The 18,636-nt window shown below is 56.2% G+C and overlaps 1 protein-coding gene across 3 annotated transcripts in view; it reads left to right on the top strand.

Annotated features, from left to right (window-relative positions):
• Positions 1-5,625, top strand: part of TMCC2 (transmembrane and coiled-coil domain family 2) — a 36,480-nt gene extending 30,855 nt beyond the window's left edge. For all 3 annotated transcript variants that reach the window (XM_081112390.1, XM_081112391.1, XM_081112392.1), the window contains 3 exons: positions 1,197-2,137; positions 3,574-3,709; positions 4,192-5,625. In XM_081112390.1, coding sequence (XP_080968516.1) covers positions 1,197-2,137; positions 3,574-3,709; positions 4,192-4,503 — 1,389 coding nt within the window. In that variant the 3' untranslated portion in view covers positions 4,504-5,625. The remainder of the gene's footprint in view (positions 1-1,196; positions 2,138-3,573; positions 3,710-4,191) is intronic.
• Positions 5,626-18,636: the final 13,011 nt, after the last annotated feature.

The following is an 18,636-nucleotide window of genomic DNA, read 5'->3' as shown; positions in this document are numbered from 1 at the left end:
TTTCCAGTTCTGGAGCATGTGACTGGGCCACTTGCTTTGTGTTTGACCCCTTCCCCCACATAGACCTCACCCCGCCCCTGCCCCCAGACATATAAAAAGCGATGATGTGACCCAGCCGAGTTGGGGTGTGTAAAAATACATGGGGTTGAGCCATTTCCTGCTGCTTCCGCTGTTGCGTGGCGATAAGACACTGAGACTCGGTTGTGGAGAGAGATCTTCCTACAGGCTGGGGGGAGCCGGCCCTGCAGGACAAGGCTCCAGGCCCACCCGCCCTCATCTGACCTGCGTTTCCCATCTTTCCTGTCTTCTGTGACCTTCCCTTCCTCCCTGCTCTCCCCCCACCCCCTTATCAGTCTCTCTTTCCTTCGTGCTAACCCTGACTCACTCAGGGTCAGGGGCCTGCTTGCCTGCTGGCGAGGAAGGGCTGTTGTCATCTCTTTCCTGCACATCCAGCCCCTTCCCAGCAGGGCAGCTGGTGCCTCTGGGTCCCAGACCGCTGCCTGCTTCCCTCGGCCTGTGGGTTACTTCTGGGACAGAGGCTTCGGGGAGCTGGCCAGCAGGGTGGCAGGGGGCGCTCCCCTCCCAGTTCTGGGAGCCTGGGCAGGGTCGGGCGCTCCCACCATCATGAAGCGGAAGAGGTTGCTGACAATCCCAGTGACCTGGAAGGTAACGGGCCGGGAAGGTGCAGCAGAAGTGGGGTGACCCGCTGAACTGCATTAGAGAAGCCGGGGTGGGGAGGGCGGGGAGCTTCCTGTGCCAGCGCTGGGGCCAAAGTGTGGGCTCCGGTCAGGTTTGAGCGAGAGGCCGCTCAAGGCAGGAGCCGGTGGGGAGGTTGGGTCCGGAGGGACAGCTTGTCTCATCCCTGAGAATTCAACCCTGTGGCTCCAGTGAAGCCCCAGCCCGCGTGGTCCATGTGGGCAGGAGGCCTGACTGCTCATAGTCACGTGAACTCTGTCCCAAGGAGGCACCCCTCTGCCTGGGCGCACTCAGGGCCGTTGTGGGATCAGGTGGATAGCAGGTGGCAGGTGAGTGAGGGCGGCCGTAAGGGATTCTGTTGTCATGCTGAACCTCTTCCTGAGGTTCCCCGTCACCTGCCTCCACTTTGTAGGTAGAGAAGCCAGGTCCACAGGTGTCAGGGGCTCCCTCCCGTGGTTTCCTGGTGGACCCAGGCTTCCTCTGCTTGCCTCCTCCCCTAGGTTGACAAAGGGGACCTCGTGGGCCTGAGCCTCTCCAGTGGCCCCGGCCATGGTGACACTGATGGCCCCATCAGCCTGGACGTGCCGGACGGGGCCCCCGACCCTCATCGGACCAAGGCCGCCATCGAGCACCTGCACCAGAAGATCCTGAAGATCACGGAGCAGATCAAGATCGAGCAGGAGGCGCGGGATGACAACGTGGCGGAGTACCTCAAGCTGGCCAACAACGCGGACAAGCAGCAGGTGTCGCGCATCAAGCAGGTGTTCGAGAAGAAGAACCAGAAGTCCGCCCAGACCATCGCACAGCTGCACAAGAAGCTGGAGCACTACCGCCGGCGCCTGCGGGAGATCGAGCAGAACGGGCCCTCGAGGCAGCCCAAGGACGTGCTGCGGGACATGCAGCAGGGGCTGAAGGACGTGGGCGCCAACGTGCGCGCCGGCATCAGCGGCTTCGGGGGCGGCGTGGTGGAGGGCGTCAGGGGCAGCCTCTCGGGCCTCTCGCAGGCCACCCACACTGCCGTGGTGTCCAAGCCCCGGGAGTTCGCCAGCCTGATCCGCAACAAGTTTGGCAGCGCCGACAACATCGCCCACCTGAAGGACCCCCTGGAGGACGGGCCTCCCGAGGAGGCGGCCCGGACCCTGAGTGGCAGCGCCACGCTCGTGTCCAGCCCCAAGTACGGCAGCGACGACGAGTGTTCCAGCGCCAGCGCCAGCTCTGCCGGGGTTGGCAGCAACTCTGGGGCCGGGCCCACCGGGGTGCTGGGGAGCCCCAAGTCGAACACACTGTACGGGGCGCCCGGAAACCTGGATGCTCTGGTGGATGAGCTGCGGGAGATCAAGGAAGGACAGTCGCACCTGGAGGACTCGATGGAGGACCTGAAGTCTCAGCTGCAGAGGGACTACACCTACATGACGCAGTGCCTGCAGGAGGAGCGCTACAGGTGGGTGCTCCTCCACCCTCACCTCCGCCCAGCAACCCCTGGCCTGAGGTGCGGGGCCCAGGGCTCAGGCGCAGGGCTGTGGAGCAAGTGGAAGGGCATCCACAGGGCCCTGTGCTGCTGGAAGCCTCCTCTGGTCTGGGCAGGGAGACGGGAGCACAGGCCTATGGGAGGGAGGCTCTGCCTGTCTCAGGAGCTGTGAGCATCCCCACTTGATTGTATGTGCTCAGTGTACAGAAGGGGAAACCAAGGCAGGGACCAGCTACATGGCTTCTCCTCTGGTGAGGAGCACTGACTCTGGAGTCAGGTGACCCGGGTTCAAATCCCAGCTCTACTCTTTACTGTTTACTATTGACAAAGCCCTTACTGCTCTCAGCACCTGGTTCCCTTGTCTGTGTGCGGGAAGACCATGAATCCCCGCTCGAAATGTCTGTGAGGATTGAATGAAACCAAACCTGTGAAGTTAAAGGGTGTCAGTCTCCGGCACGTCAGTGTGCATTGAGCTTGGTCCCTCCTCCCCTCTGCCCACCTGCTCTTCTGCTCTGTGCCTCTCATGTGGCATTGGCACTTGCTCCCTGAGATTCTTAGGGATTTTATCCTTAGCACTTTTTCTTTTTAAAAAAATTATTTAGCCCTAGCTGGTTTGGCTCAGTGGATAGAGCATCAGCCTGTGGACTGAAGGGTCCCAGGTTCGATTCCAGTCAAGGGCACATGCCCAGGTTGCAAGCTTGATCCCCAGTAGGGGGCATGCAGGAGGCAGCTGATCAATGATTCTCTCTCATCATTGATGTTTCTATCTCTCTCTCCCTCTCCTTTCCTCTCTGAAATCAATAAAAATATATTTAAAAAAAATATTTATTGTTTTGAGAGAGAGAGGAAGAGAGAGTGAGAGACATCGATTTGTTCTTCCACTCACTTATGCAGTAATTGGTTGATTCTTGTATGTTCCCAACTGGGGATCAAATCAGCAACATTGTACTGGGGGCGCTCTAACCAACTGAGCTGCCTGGCCTTTTTCTTGTTCGTGTATATGAAGGAGGTTTGGAATCTTCCTGGAAACTAACCACCCCCACCTAAGAGTCATCTTTCAATATTCGTGCCCTCAGAGCAGGGATTGTTACTCTATATTCTGGTGTGCCCGGTACCCAGGAGAGCATCTTAGCTCAGGGCAAATTCCTTAACCTCTCTGTGCCTCACTCTTTTTATCGGCAAAATGGGGGTGACTAGTACTTGGCTTGTGGGTTGTGATGATGATCCTATGAAGTAATCTGGGTGAAGTGCTTAGCACAACACCTGCTCCTGAGAAGTGCTGTGTAAGTAGTACCTTTCATTGGTGTCGCTGAACACATGGGGTGGGTTGAGAATGAATGGAATTGATCCCGGGGAGAGAAGGGAGGCTCGAGAGCCAGGCCTGGTGTCACACATCCTCCCTCTGCCAGGTACGAGCGGCTGGAGGAGCAACTCAATGACCTGACCGAGCTTCACCAGAATGAGATGAGCAACCTGAAGCAGGAGCTGGCCAGCATGGAGGAGAAGGTGGCCTACCAGTCCTATGAGAGGGCTCGGGACATCCAGGTACAACCAGGGACCCTTCTGAGGAGGCCCCAGCTGTGCTGACAGCTGGCAGCAGCCAGAGGGTGAGGCTTTACCAAGTGGGGGGTGGCGGGCACAGGCTATTGCATCAGCTGGGGCAGACGGACACATGGGTGAAGCGGGTAGTGTGGGGTGAGGTGAGATAAGAGCGGAGCGGCCTGGGCAGAGTATGCACTGTGCAAGGCAAGCTGACGGGCGAGGGCCGCCGGTGCCCCCGGCTCTGTGATGGCAGCCCTGCCCATGAATGATGGGAGTTCCCAGTGCCTCAAGAGGAAGCTGGGATTGGGCCAGCTCCGCCCCTTCCCACATTAATCAAGACTCCAGTTTGCTACCAGCCTGCCCAGAAAGTCATAAGTAAAGGGCTCTGCCCACAGCTGCAGCTGCTCAGCCTATACCTGCCTGGCCTGTAGAGGGGGAGTCTGTGCACTGTCCCTCTCTCATGGGCCCACCCTCTGTCCCCACAGGAGGCCGTGGAGTCCTGCCTGACCCGGGTCACCAAGCTGGAGCTGCAGCAGCAGCAGCAGCAGGTGGTGCAGCTGGAGGGCGTGGAGAACGCCAACGCAAGGGCGCTGCTGGGCAAGTTCATTAACGTGATCCTGGCGCTCATGGCCGTGCTTCTGGTGTTCGTGTCCACCATCGCCAACTTCATCACGCCCCTCATGAAGACGCGCCTGCGCATCACCAGCACTGCCCTCCTGGTCCTCATGCTCTTCCTCCTCTGGAAGCACTGGGACTCCCTCACCTACCTCCTGGAGCACGTGCTGCTGCCCAGCTGAGTGGCCAGCTGGTCCCTACCCCGTGCTCCCCTGGCCCCCATCTGGCCCTGGCTCTCCAGGAGGGATCTTGGGACTCCCCACTCCCTTGGACTTTTTCATGTGTCTGGTTTGGCCTCCTGACCAAACTGTTCATTCCAGCAGCTCCTGCCCCTTCTCTGTTCTTGCTTCTGTCTGTCACCTTCTCCCTGTTGGCTAGAGGGGGACCTCCAGAGCAGCCCTGGCTGGAGGTGGTGGGGACATCTGTGGCCAGATGGCGCAGAGGAGGACACCGGCAGGGACTGTTTCGATTGCTTACATTTGCACAAGGATGTCTCCCAGCTGACTGGGATGCAGCCAGGCAGGAAGGCCCATGAGCACAGGAGCAGGAGAGGGCCGTGCCTCAGCTTCCCCAGGAGCCCACCTGGTGGCCCTCGCTGCTCCCTCTGAGGCTTTGCTGGCCCCAGAGAGAGGGAGGGCCTTCCCAGCCTTGGGCACCTGCTGGGCTGGGCCAGAGAGAAGGTTTGAGGCTAGGTTCTGGGCTGGTCCTTTTGGGAGCTGGAGGATGCAGGCCCTGGAGGCCTGGTGGGTGTGACTTTGGACTGGAGTTTTCCCTGTTCTTCTTTCTGCCTGTCACTGGATCTGCTTTTTCAGGGAAACAGGCCCCAGGGGCCCTGAGCCTCAGCCTAAGCCCTTAGGCCCCTGGGGGCGCGCTGGGCTCTATTTATTTATTTATTTGTTCATCTGTCCCTGATGCCTACAGAGCTGGAGCCAGGGCTTATTCTTGGCTGTCAGGCACTTCCATACATTTAGCCTCTGGATCATCCTGGCCGGGAGAAGCGGGCAACGCCACCCAGCCCCTCTCCCAAGCAGCCTTTCGAGCCAGGACAGGAGGAGCGAAGCTTCTCTTTTATGTGTCTATTTATTTTGTGTGTGTGTACTTGTGTGGAGGAGGTTGTTTGTGGCTTTATTTTTTTAAGGCTCCGGAGTGTTGTGTATGGTTTCTCTTCACATCCCAGCCTCCCCGTGAGCACTTCCAGGAAGAGAGGGGATTTCTCAGAAAAGGAGAGAGAAATCCCCTAGAACGGGAGGGCAGTGGCTGCCAGCTGTGGACCTTAGGAGAAATAAATAGCCTCTAAATTTTCAGCCTTCCTGTCTTGTGTTGATTGATTAGGCTGTCTCCGTGGAAACCGGGAGTCTCCCCGCTCTCCAGCATTGTGGTGGGTAACACACACCGGGCCTCACCTATTGGCCTCAAGTCTTCTTCCTCTGGGATCCTGCGTTGAACAAGGGACCAGCTACTTTGCTCAGCCTACGTGAGAGGGCACCTACCTCCTCCTGCCCTCCTGGAGTGCTGTCCAACAGGCGGGGAAGGAGATTTTCTTAGCTCGGAGAAGATCAGCAGCCAGAGGCCTGGACAACAGCAGTCTTGCCCAGAGGTGGCCAGGAGAGGGCAGCATACTCCTTAATTCTTAGGTTCAGTCCCTAGGGGCCTCTGTTGGCCTTAGTGTGGCCTTATCTGCTCTGTAGCCAGAGCTGGAGCAGGGCCTTAGCATAGAGGCCAGGCCCTCTGGCTGCGTCTCCCACTCCTGGCAGTTAAGGGCACCCGCAGAAGGCACCGGGTTCCCGGCAAGAACACTGTGGGAGCTTGAGTCTCCCTAAAAGGAGGGAGATGCTGGCTGCCAGCATTTTAGAAGCAAGAGGGTGGGGAGAGCACCTACCCCAAAGTCCTGGCCCGTAGTGAGTGTACCTGTGGCCAACTCCCATCCTCCCCCCGCCCCCTCCCAGGGCATCCGTTTCCATATCTGTAATACGGGATGGGTGCAGTAGCTGCTAATTTCAAAGGGCTCTGACATTCTGTGGTTCTGTAGGTCTGAGAAGTCAAAAGTTTAGCTGCCTCTATGAGGGAACTCCAGGAGCAGGGCCAGGCCCTGACAAGCCCAGAAAGGGCACTATGCTGGTACCATGAGCAGGGCAACATTTTTGTTGTTGCTAATTCCACTGGAGGATACTTTTTCCGTTCCTTTTTCAGAGGGGGAGGGAGGGAGGGAGGGAGAGCAAGAAACAACGTGAGAGAGTCATATCCACTGGTTGTCTCCTGCACTCCCCCCGACCAGGGCTAGGGATCAAACCCGCACCCCAGGTACATGCTGTTGATCAGGTGCATAGGCCAAGGCTCTAACCACTAAGCAACACCGGCCAGGGCAGGAGTTTCACCAGGTGACCTCACGGGGCCTCCAACAGTGTCATTCCTGGACCCTGCACCCCCCCCCCCTTTCCTTCCAAGCACTTGCACATCTCCCTGGGGGGGACTGGAAGGGAGGCTGCCTGGCTGGGAGCCCACATTCCTGGGCCCTAGGTGGGGGTTTTCCGCTCCAAACTGCAGACATTTTCCACATTCCTCCCCAAGGTCAGGTGCCTTCTCTGTGCTGGCTCTTAATGTCACTGCAGCCACAGTCCACCCTGAAAGGGAGGGGGCGGGCAGAGGGGGCAGGCTGCGTTCTCAGCCCGTCCTGAGGCTGCAGGCCCGGCAGTGCAGGAAGAGGGGGAGGTCAGCCTCAGCTCTGGTCACCTGCAGAAAGGACCACTACGCCCCTTTGCCTTTTCGTGATAACGGGGTGCCCAGGAAAGCCCCGCCCCAACTGGGAGCTGGGTTTTGCTCCTCTGATGATCACTGATGCTTCCTTGTTTGGTCAAAGCCTCCACCCTCTGTAAAGAGGGGGTGAGCGGCCCCCATTCTGGACCTGCCTCCCTCTCCTGCCAGGGGTTCGCAGGGTGGCCTCCTCTGGGGGGACCATCCTCCCTCAGCCGCAGGACCCACAGGCAGGCTCCTCCCCCGAGCATCTGGGTGCTGGTCCTGGCCCCACACCTGGGGGCTCGGAGGGCTCAGTGAGGCCTGCACATCCTGCAGCCTTGGCCTGCCCGGGGCGGGGGCTGCCCGGGCTTGGTGTTTCCTGTTCCAGCAGCACCTGGGCAGGTGGCTGGCCTAGAGCCGCACGCTTCCGGGGCCCACGCAAAACTTGCGCTTCCGCCAGCCGTGTGGAACCCGTGGGGCTGTGGCAGGTGCAGGCTGAGCAAACACCACAGTCAGCGCAGCACCGGCCGAGGGCGTGACTTCCCCTGCTTGCAGGTTATTCTGGGGATCCCAGGAGAGGAGGGATGGAGGGGAGGAGAGGAGACCTGGGCCACAAGGTGGGAGAGGAGAGGCGCTGTGACTGGGGCACCTGCAGGGATCCTCATGGCTTCATTTCCCCATGTGGTGGGGCCCCCGAGTGAATTCCAGACCCCAGTGTTAGAGCATGGGCTTTGGGGCCCGCAGACCTGGGCTCGAATCCCAGCACTGCCCTTGCCTTAGACAAGGCTCCAGCTGCTCTCACACCAGCCTCCTCATCTGCCAGTAGGAAAGCCAATGACGGGCATCGCGGGTTTAGGGGTCAGGAGAGAGGGCATTCGCAGGACTTGAGCTTGTCACCTAAAACCTAGTCGGACTAACCCAAGACAGTTCTGGCTACTCCTGCTTTCTGGGTCCAGGCCCTGTCCGAGTGCTGAAGAACCGCTCACAGGAGCCCGAGGCAGACCCTGCAGGGCCACGCGGGCTGAGGGGGACTGAAGGCCTTGGCCTCCGATGCCTTCCCTGCGAGCTTGCTTATTCCAGAGCCACTCCCTCAGTCTCAGAAACAAGGCGGCCCAGTCCCCAGAGGCCAGCCCCAGCCTGAGAGAGGATGCAGGAGGCCTGCCTGGCCCAGGCAGCGGCCTGTGTGCTGGCCCTGGAGTGGGTCAGTGCACAGCACCGAGGGGCCTGGGTTTGCGTGTCGACCTATGAACCAGGAGGTCACGGTTCGATGCCCCATCAGGGCACATGCCCAGGTTGTAGGCTCGATCCCCAGTAGGGGTGTGCAGGAGGCAGCCGATCAAAGATTGTCTCTCATTGATGTTTCTATCTCTCTCTCTCCCTCTCCCTTCCTTTGTCTGAAATATATATATCTGTATATATATGTATTAATATATATATCTATATATACTAGTATGTATATACTAATATATATATATATATATATATATATATATATATATATATATTTTTTTTTTTTTTTTTAAAGAGGCCTAGGCTTGAGTGACTGAGACCCAGCCACTTGCTGGCTGTGAGGTCCTGGGCCTCCGTTTCCTCGTCTGAAACGATAATGACTCCAGTGCGACCGAGTGTCAGGCTGTAATTGAGGCTGAGGAATCTCGGATACTTGGCTGTGGTGCCTGCCTCCACCCCGCCCAGAGCTCTCAGCGGGGAGATACCGGTCAGGAGGACGCTGGACCATCTGAGCCCCTGGGAGGGATCCCACTTGCTCTCGGCCTGAAAGGTTGCAGCCAATCTCCAGATGGAGAGGGAGGAGGAGGTATGGCCCCGCCAAGCATGCCGGGACAGCTGTGGGGAGGGCGGGAAGGCCGGGACTGACCTCAGCACATCTGGACCTGCTGGCTGGGAGATTATAGGGAGGCGGCTTCTGCCTGGCAGGTGTGGCTCAGTGGTTGAGCATCGGACCAGGAACCAGGAGTCACGGTTTGATTCTCCCATTCAGGACACATACTCGGGTGGTGGGCTCGATCCCAGTAGGGGGGCATGTAAGAGGCAGCTGATCAATGATTCTCTCTCATCAGTGTTTCTGTCTCTCCACACCTCTCCTTCCCTCTCTCTAAAATCAATAAAAATATAAAATAAAATTTAAAAAATTACCTTAAAAAAGAGAAAGGAGGTGGCTTCTATGCACAGCCATCGTCTACTCAGGTGTGATTGAAGGGTGTGGGAAGGCCCAGCCCAGACCAAAGTTATGGCAACATCAAACCCTCTTTCGGTCCAGAACCTTACAGCTAACACATGCTTTGTGTGTACATGGATCCACTTTCTCTTCACTACAGCACTAGGGGATGGCTAAAGAGATGCCAATAAATCCCATTTTTACAGACAATCAAACTGAGTCTCAGAGAGATGAGGGAAACCTACTCATGGACACAGTGGTGAGCGGCAGGCCCAGCACAAACCCAGCCTTGCTGGCAATGTCACTGCCCTAATAAAGCCCGACACCCACGGTGAGGTGAATGTTGCTTCTTCATGGACAAATGCTAGTGCTCTCAGGAGGGTAAACCTTGGGCCATTCACACCTTAGCGTGTGGTTAGCCCACACCGCCAGGGAAGGAGGAGGCTAGGGCTTGTGGGGCCAGGAGAAAGCACTTTGACAGAGGCGGAAAGGTGCTCGCTTTGGCAGCACATAGACCACTACAACTGGAACTTTGCCGAGAAGATCAGCATGGCCTCTGCGCAAGGATGACACACAAATTCGTGAAGCGTTCCATATAAAAAAAATTAGAGAGAGAGAGAGGCAAAAAGGGAAGACAAGCCCTGACCGGTTTGGCTCAGTGGATAGCGCGTCGGCCTGTGGACTAAAGGGTCCCAGGTTCGATTCCGGTCAAGGGCATGTACCTTGGTTGCAGGCACAGCCCCAGTGGGGGGTGTGCAGGAGGCAGCTGATTGGATGTTTCTCTCTTATCAATGTTTCTAACTATCTATCCCTCTCCCTTCCTCTCTGTAAAAAAATCAATAAAATATATATAAAAAAAGAAAAGGGAAGACAACACTTCTACAAATTCCACTGACTTTCTAATTTTCCCCAGAACTGGGTCCTTTAAACCTTGAAACCACAGGCCAATCCCAGAGGAGAAAGGCGAGGGGGTCCCAAGGAACCACTTATTCACCCGGTCAGCAAAGCTATATACACGTCTGCTTTGCGTAAGACACGGAGGATGCTGAGGTGAGTCAGACAAACCCTTTCTCTTTAGCCACCTGGAGATCTGTCCTGGAAGACAGATAAAAATAGGTAAATGACGAGGCAGCTGGGTAACTGCTGAAACAGCTGTGATCTAAGGAAGAGCAACCACCGCTGGAGGGGAGCTGGGTTGGCAAGGCTCTCCTCGCTCGATGACACACCCTTCGTCATACATTTTTCACCCATCCCAGCGCCTCCTAAGTCTTCCAGCCAGAAAGTCCTGCTGGCCTCATGTACCTCCCTCTTGCCCAGCACTGCCCAGGACACCTGGCCACGCCCAGTGATGCCACCCTGTGACCTCAGCAGCCAGGTGAAGGGCTCTGGGGCCTTTATGGAGTCTCTGGCCAATGCTCCCATTATACGGATGAGGAAACTGAGGCCAAGACAGGGGAGATGACTTGCCCAATATCACCGAGGTGCGCTGGTGCTGCAGGAGATGTCCCCACCACGACACACAGACCTGGAGGGGGGTGACTGAGGACCCTGTGCTAGGTACGTCCTTGAAGAAGGAAGGTAAAAAGGCATGCGGGGAGCCGAAGCCGGTTTGGCTCAGTGGATAGAGCGTCGGCCTGCGGACTGAAAGGTCCCAGGTTCAATTCCGGTCGGGGGCATGTACCTGGGTTGCAGGCACATCCCCAGTGGGGGGTGTGCAGGAGGCAGCTGATCGATGTTTCTCTCTCATCGATGTTTCTAACTCTCTATCTCTCTCCCTTCCTCTCTGTAAAAAATCAATAAAATAAAAAAAAAAATAAAAAAAAAGGCACGCGGGGAGACCTGACTCCACCCTGAAAAGTGGACGCTCTGAAGCCAGGGGGAAGAGAGAAGGTGGGGAAAGCACCTGTCAGGACAGGCTCAGATGGTGACAGGGCCCGAAGCTCATGCTAAGACCTCAGTTTCCCTCCACAGAGGGACACCCCTGCTGCAGGTGTCTGCTCACTACGAACCTCAGTTTCCCCCTGTGTGCAACGACCCCGGCAGCCTGCCATTCTGAGCTTCCGTGAGCTGCAACCCCCCGGAGGCATCGGGAACCAAGGCTTGGGCTTGACTGGGGGCAGGAGGGAGGCTCTGCCCCTCAGACCAGACCAGGCCCTGCTGCGGGGCAGGCGTGAGTTACCCTCACTCTTCCCAGGCTCCCCCGGGGCCCTGAGGTAGGGTGGGGTGCTCAACAGGCCTGCTAGGTGAGAACAGGTCTGCGGGAGGTTTAGGAAGGGTGTGGTGGGGAGGGCGTGCCGCTCACACCCCGGTGTGATCACTCCAGGGGGTACGCCTGCCAGCTTCCTCCGTGGTGCCAGACGGGGCAGGGCAGCTTCTCGCATCTTAGCAAGGAGCGAGGGGAGTTGGACACCCGCTCCCTCACCACCCACCCAATGCCAGCTCACCAGCCCGGCCCTGCTGGGTGCTGGAAAGGAGGGCCCGGGAGCCAACTCCAACTGCCCAGAGCTGTGAGGACAGGAGTGAGGAACCTGTCCTCACAGGCCCAGCTGGCCAGAAGCCTGGCCTCCCTCGGCTGCCTCCCCCAGAAGGAGCAGGAGCAGACAACTGCCACAGGTGACTCACCACTGAGCCTTCTTGCCAGTCCCACTCCCGGGGCCAGCCCAGGACAGCCCAGCATATCTCCCAAGGGGGCTGGAGACCAGCCTTCCTCATGGCCAACTTCTCTGGGTGTCCAGCCCTGCTCCCCCGCTCTGTGCAACAATCAGGGTCCATGGGGGAGGGGGTTGTGTTTGCAGCAGATTCTGGCAGTCAGAGCAGATGCCTTTGTGAAAGCAGACAAGGCCAAGGGGCCCAGACCTGGCCCGAGGTTTGCTGTCCTGCCCCCTCCAACCTCCTCCACACGGCAACACCCATTCTCCCCGAGTCCAGGGACTGAGTGGTCATTGTCATTTCTTTTCTTTTCTTTCTTTAAATAAACATCAATGATGAGAATCATTGATTGGCTGCCTCCTGCACTTCCCCTACTGGGGATGAAGCCCGCAACCTGGGCATGTGCCCTTGACTGGCATCGAACCTGGGACCCTTGCATCCACAGGCCAACGCTCTATCCACTGAGCAAAACCAGCTAGGGCATCATTGTTATTTCTTCATCTCCTTCCATGATAGAGCTTAGACCCTGCCTCACATTGATTCCCTTCTGAACGACCAAAGATGTGGGGCCTTGGGGAGTTCTAGTCCATTCACTCCCGTGAGATAGAGCTCACGGTTGGAAAGTATTCCCTTTGGCTGAGTTACTGTCCACCTCTGTGGCATCCATTCCCAGCACTTCAAGAACTGCATGTCCCGTCCCCATCCCCATCCCCATCTAGAATTCTTCGTTCTGAGCCAAATACCTCAGTTTTTCCAGTCATTCCTCCTGAGACTGGTTTTAAGACCGTTTGTCTGCTGGCCTGTGTCCTCTGGACACGTTTCCATTGATCCGCATTTCTCTTATAACACGGTGGGCACGACGCCTCAGCCGAGGCCAGGCCGGTGTGGAGAGTGATACCAAGACCTCACGTCCTAGACTCGGGCACCATGTGGATGCGTGAGCTCCGCTGTCTTGCTGGCCTGCTCAGAACTCGGGCTCCGTGAGCATCTCCATTAGCTGCCTCACCAGGCCCATGTTGGGCGGTATGCACAGGGCACCCCAGCCTGCGCGACTGCTGACCCTTGGAGGCCCTCTGCCTGCCTTGTGGGCAGTTCCCTGGCAGATGACTCCCCATTGAGGGAGCCGCCCCAAGGATCAGGCCTCTTCATAGGTTTTTACTTGTGGATTCCTTTCAGGGTCTGATGGGAAACCCCATTCTCTTCCTAGAAAAATGCACTCGCAAATGGCAGCAGGACTTTCTGCAGGCCACCCCTGGACCCAGGTTAAGAATTCCCATCTGGAAGCTGATGCCTGAACAATAAACTCGGCGACAGCCTTCTGTGCAAACTATGGGCCTAGGGAAAAGTCAGGAAAATAACCTCCCAGACCAGTGCTGTGCTCAACACCTCGCAAAGCGTGTTCACGTACATCACCCCAGACAGACCCTAGGGTACAGATTTTAACTGAACAAATGAGACATCGAGGTCCAGAGATGTGCAGTGACTTGCCCAAGGTCACACAGCCATCTGGGCAGACTCCTCTACCCACCTGGGTCCTCAGAGAAGCCCAACACAGTGGGGAAGACACAATGGAGGATCCTCTCCTGCCCCGCCGAGTTGGCTGAGCATTGGCCTGTGCACTGAAGGATTGCCAGTTTGATTCCAGGTTAGGGTACATGCCGGGGTTGTAGGTTGGAGCATGTATTAAAAGCAATTTATTGATGTTTCTCTCTCTCTCTCTCTCTCTCTCTCTCTCTCTCTCTCTCTCTCTCTCTTTCTCTCCCTCCCTCCCTCCCTCCCTCTAAGTGTGTCCTAGAGTGAGGATTAAAAGAAGAACCAGCTCCCCTTGGCTACTGGGCACACTGGTCCTGGCCTGTGGTGAGCTGTGCTTCTAGCAGCCTCCTTCTTGGCAAAGGCAGAGAACGGCTGTGTGTCAGGCTCTGGCTTGTGGGAGGGGAGGGACAAGGGCAGAACCAGGCCTGGAACCCGAACCTCAGGGACCAAGGGGACCGAGAAAGAGGCTCCGGCCTCCACCTCTCCCAAGAGTGCGGACAGCTCTCTGGGCAGGAGCATACCCTCTGGGAACAACATGTGTTTGGGGGCCCGGGGGCGGGGGGTGAGGGTGGTGGAGGCGGGTGGTGGAAGGGTGGCGGGGGGGGGGGGAGGAGATGAGGGGTAAGGGAGTCAGGATACAGAGCACATCTGAGTGTATGGGTCTAACACAGGCACCAGAACTATTTGAGGCCAGTTTTTAAGTTTCCCCAAAATTCTTATTTCCTAAAACCCCCTCTACTTGACCCAGAGAACTCCTCAGCCTGTGAAGGCGGCCCAGCTCACTCCCTGCAGGAAGCTTTCCCCAGGCCCTGTGGCCCAGGGCCTTGCTCTCTCCACACGGCCTGTGTTCAGACCCCACTCGGGCCTGCGTTCGGACCCACTCGGGCCTGCGTTCGGACCCACTCGGGCCTGCATTCGGACCCACTCGGGCCTGCATTCGGACCCACTCGGGCCTGCGTTCGGACCCACTCGGGCCTGCGTTCAGACCCACTCGGGCGCTGTCTGGTCATTATCTGACCCCTCTGCTGGCAGCTGCGGCCCAAACTCAGTGCCTCACCCCACCCCTGGCAAGTGAACTCTAGACACTAGAAATGACAGGCTGTCTTTTGCCTCCACTTGTTCTGTGACTTTAAGTTGGATCCAAAGCCATGGTCAAAGCCAGCCAGGCCCCTCAACGTGTCCTTTCAGACCTTCTGAAGGAGCCCCGCCGGTGTGGCTCAGTGGCTGAGCGTCGACCCATGAACCAGGAGGTCATGGTTCAATTCCCCGTCAGGGCACATGCCCATTAATCAATGATGGAGGCAGCCTATCAATGATTCTCTCTCATCATTGATGTTTCTATCTCTCTGCTCTCTCTTCCTCTCTGAAACCAATAAAAACATTTAAAACAAAACAAAACAAAAAACAGCCTCGGAAGGAGCAGCTAACAGCTGTTTCCAGGCTCTGCTGGGTGAGGGAGAAGGTTCCGGAAACTGTCATTTCTGTCTTTCCTCCAACCAGGCGATTTCCCTTTGCTCCAAACAGTTGGCAAAAATGGGCAGAAGAGGGGTGGAGAGCTTGGAGCATTGCTCTGCGGACAGCTGGATGACTCTGTTCTCCATTGGTTTGTGGCCTGGGCCAGGGCTGGGGAGTTGCTGGGAGAGGGGGTGGAGGAAGGGGAGAAGGAGGACGGAGCTTAGGTTTGTTGTGGGCCTGGGGGGGGGGCGGGGACTGCTGCTCGGGCCTTCAATTATTCACTCTTATCGCAATAAATTCATGCGCTCAGATTGATTTTGTGCATCTGTCTCCTCCCCTGGACTACCAGGCTCTGGAGGGCAGGAGCCATATTTTATTCCATTAAGGATCTCCAGGGCCTGGTGCGGTGCCAACTACACAGCGATGCTCAATACACATTGAAAAAAGCATCACCGCAGCCCCCCGCACCAGTCTTATATCTGGGGCACCCCTGCTTCTCTCAGTGGGAAGAGCTTCTGAGAGCCTCCCCTGCAGGTGCAGGCAGCGGGCGCCTCTCCTCTGGCTGCTCCTGAGGCCAGTTCCTTCTGGCTGTTTATTTCCAGCCCCAGTCGTGCTCCTTAGGTGTTCCTGCCCCCTGGCCTGAAGCCCTGCCCCGCCCCCAGCCTTGGCTGCGCAGCCTGCCCAGACGTTGATTCACCTCCCGCCAGCCCCCTGATAGACCTCCCCCACCGAAACCACAACTATTTTTAGCAGAATCTCGTGTTTTTGACATCCTCCTCCGCCCCCACCCACCCTTCACGGGTGTCACTTCCCTCTTATATAACAACAACATTGAGGATGGTGTGTTTCTCGCTGGCCTGTTTGGCTCCTGGGGGCTGTCTGGATTCCTTGGGGGCGGGGGGGGGGGGCGGGGGAGGTGACTCTTGGGCCAGCTCAGGGAAGATGTTTGTCCCCCCAGGCGGTCACCTGGGCCCCAAGCAGCTAGAGGCCTGCCCCGGAGGCCCTCGGACACTCGCTTTCCTCACCGCTGTCCAGAACAGGGAATTCTCCATCCTTTCCTAGGTAGGTCAGAATCCCAGTGTCTGACCCGCGTTCTTCTCAACCTCACCTAAGCCTGCCCTGCCCTTGGCATTGCCAAATTTAGCAAATGAACATTCAGAACACCCATTTCAATGTGACTTCCAGGTAAACAACAGTTTTCCAGTTCAGCGTGTCCCAGGCAATAAATATACTGAAAAAGTATTTGCTGTTTATCTCAAGCTCACACTTCAGTGGGCAGGCATGCTATGTTTTGTCTGGCACCCCTACCTGCTGTGTTCCCTCTCACCAGAGCCGCCGTTTGGAGATGTTTTGGTGTCAGGATCCCTTTACACTCTTAAAAAATCACTGCGGGCACTCGAGGTTTTATGTGGGTGAGTTGGTATTTATCATATTAGAAATTAAAACAGAAATTAAAAAATACGATCCATTTATTTTTAAATAACAGTAAGAACAAATAACTCATTACACGTTTGTGTAAATACAACCTTTCAATGAAAAATAACTACATTTTCCAAAACAAAAACAATTAGTGAGAAGAGGGACATTTTTCACAAGGCTAAGTGGTACGAGTCTAGCATTGGCTGTGGGGAAGGACAGCTGGACGGTCACATTTCAGCCGAGTGGCCTCACGTGAGACCCTGCCTCTGGGCCTAGGCACCCAAAACCGCCAGTCAGGCAAGCTTCTCCCTTTACTGACCCATCTAGTGACCAAAGAGTGGGGGCCCTACACACTCATGGCTCTATCCCACATCCACACCAGCGGTCCCATTACAACCCAATCCAATGGGACTTGAGCGTCTCACACATTTTCTGTACCAGGCACACACCCTTAGCACACTTACCTCTGCCATTCAGGATCACCCTGTAGGCGTTAGTTTACAGTTTATAGCTCCAACTTTATTATATATGAATTCCTTGAGGGAGGGGACCAGGCCTTTTTTGTGTCTGTAGTTTTCATGGCACCTAGAACAATGGTAAGGTCTCAATACATGTTGACAGTTTATGAGGGGATGGGTTTTTACTGATTTAACTACTCGATTCCCCTTTATAAAGGGCTGGGGCCAGGGAAGGGGTGGAGGCCCTTTATTAAACATATATATATCGGGCACCTACTCTCACGCCTTAGGCTTTCTTTGTGGAGGCTGCAGTGACAAAGCGTGTTCATGCGTCGCCCCATTTCATCCCTGCAGCAGCTGGGCTGTGTGAGTGGACTGTAAGCGCGACCTTTGCAATGTGCTCTGCCTGAAGAATGTGCTCAGCCAGGGAGGCTGTCTCTGCGGCACCAAATGTGTGTGTGGGGTGCTGTCCAGGGCTGCGCTGGGCAAGGGTGTCCTGAATGCAGCCACCTGGTGTGTCCGGCATGCCATGAAGACCATTCAGCGGGCGCTCCTTGCCCAGCTTTCATGCTCTGAGCAACCTTCCCACTGAACTTGAGCTTCCCCGGGTGTGAAATTGCCAACAGAGAGTGAACCTGCTCATCAGCAAATCCAAGTACCTGGCTGGTTTGATGACAGTTCTACTTTTCAGAATAAATCAATGAGCTGGCACTCCGATTGTACCCCTTCATCTCCTGGAGACTGTGAGTCTGCCCTGGGGTGACAGGCAAGGCTTCTGAGCAGCAAAGTGAGGCCCGGACCCTGAGCTGTGAGAAGGTCTCAAGGAAAACTGTCACCATGTGGGGCTCTGCCAAAGGGTGAGCCTGCCCTCCAATGGCTTTTCCATCCACGGAGAATTGGGCACCAGGCTTGCTGGCAGAGCGAGCCGGGAGCCCGTTAGTGGGAGAGGGGGTCCATGCCAGGGCTGGCCTGCTGCTGCCAGCCAGGGACCTGCCTGCTGGACATCAGAGTGGTCCCTCAGGGGTCAGGGAGACTGAGGCTCACAGGCCAGGCCAGGCCAGGAGGGTGATGCGCAGTCCCCGGGGGGAGCTTTGAAAGGTCATCGCACCCTTTCGCCAGCTTCCGGTGGGCAAGGGGTCAGTCCTGCTGCACTGATGAGTGCCCCACAGTCCAGAGCCTAGGCCAGTGGCTCCCAACCTTTTTTTGGCCACGCCCCCCTAAGCATCTCTAAAATCCTGATGCCCCCCTGTGACATGTAATTCTTATTGTTCAAAAAGTGAACTCCTATCCACATGGAGGGAGCCTAAAAGGCCATTAATTTGGTCTAAACAAGCTTCCAAAGAACATGGCATCCATGACAGAGAAAAATAAAAGAACAAAAGGACAGTTGAAGTACCGAGGAAGAAATCCTAAGAAACTGTTAAAAAATAATATGAAGTGACATGAAAAAATAGCAAATAAAGTTTCAAAACATATAATAGAGAACTGAAATGCACAAATATGTCACAATATGTATTTATATACTGCATAGGAGGTCCCTAGGACCATAAAAAATGCAAAAAAAATTCAGTTAACAACTCCTCGAATTGCCCCCCTTGAAAATCAAATTGCCCCCCTGTGGGGCATGTGCCCCATGTTGGGAACCACTGGCCTAGGCCAGTGTAGCCTGGAGCTGGGATTGCCACCAAGAGGAGAAAGTGGCGCAGAGCAGGGAGGAGGTGGTCCTGTGACTCTAAAGGCAGAGCTGACCACTTCCACCTGGACGTGGAGTTTCGGCCTCTCGGGCTGGGAAAATCCTGACCGGCTGTCTGTTTATCCCGGAAGCTGAGTCAGGCTGACCCTATCTCCTAAAAAACTCTGTTGTTTTTAGAAGTCCATTAGTCAATCCAGCC

The sequence above is a fragment of the Myotis nattereri genome (genome assembly GCF_964212035.1).
Source record: "Myotis nattereri genome assembly, chromosome: 18".
Lineage (NCBI taxonomy): Eukaryota > Metazoa > Chordata > Mammalia > Chiroptera > Vespertilionidae > Myotis > Myotis nattereri.
The sequence above is the reverse complement of the archived record's forward strand: the minus strand, read 5'-3'. Positions and strand labels throughout refer to the sequence as shown.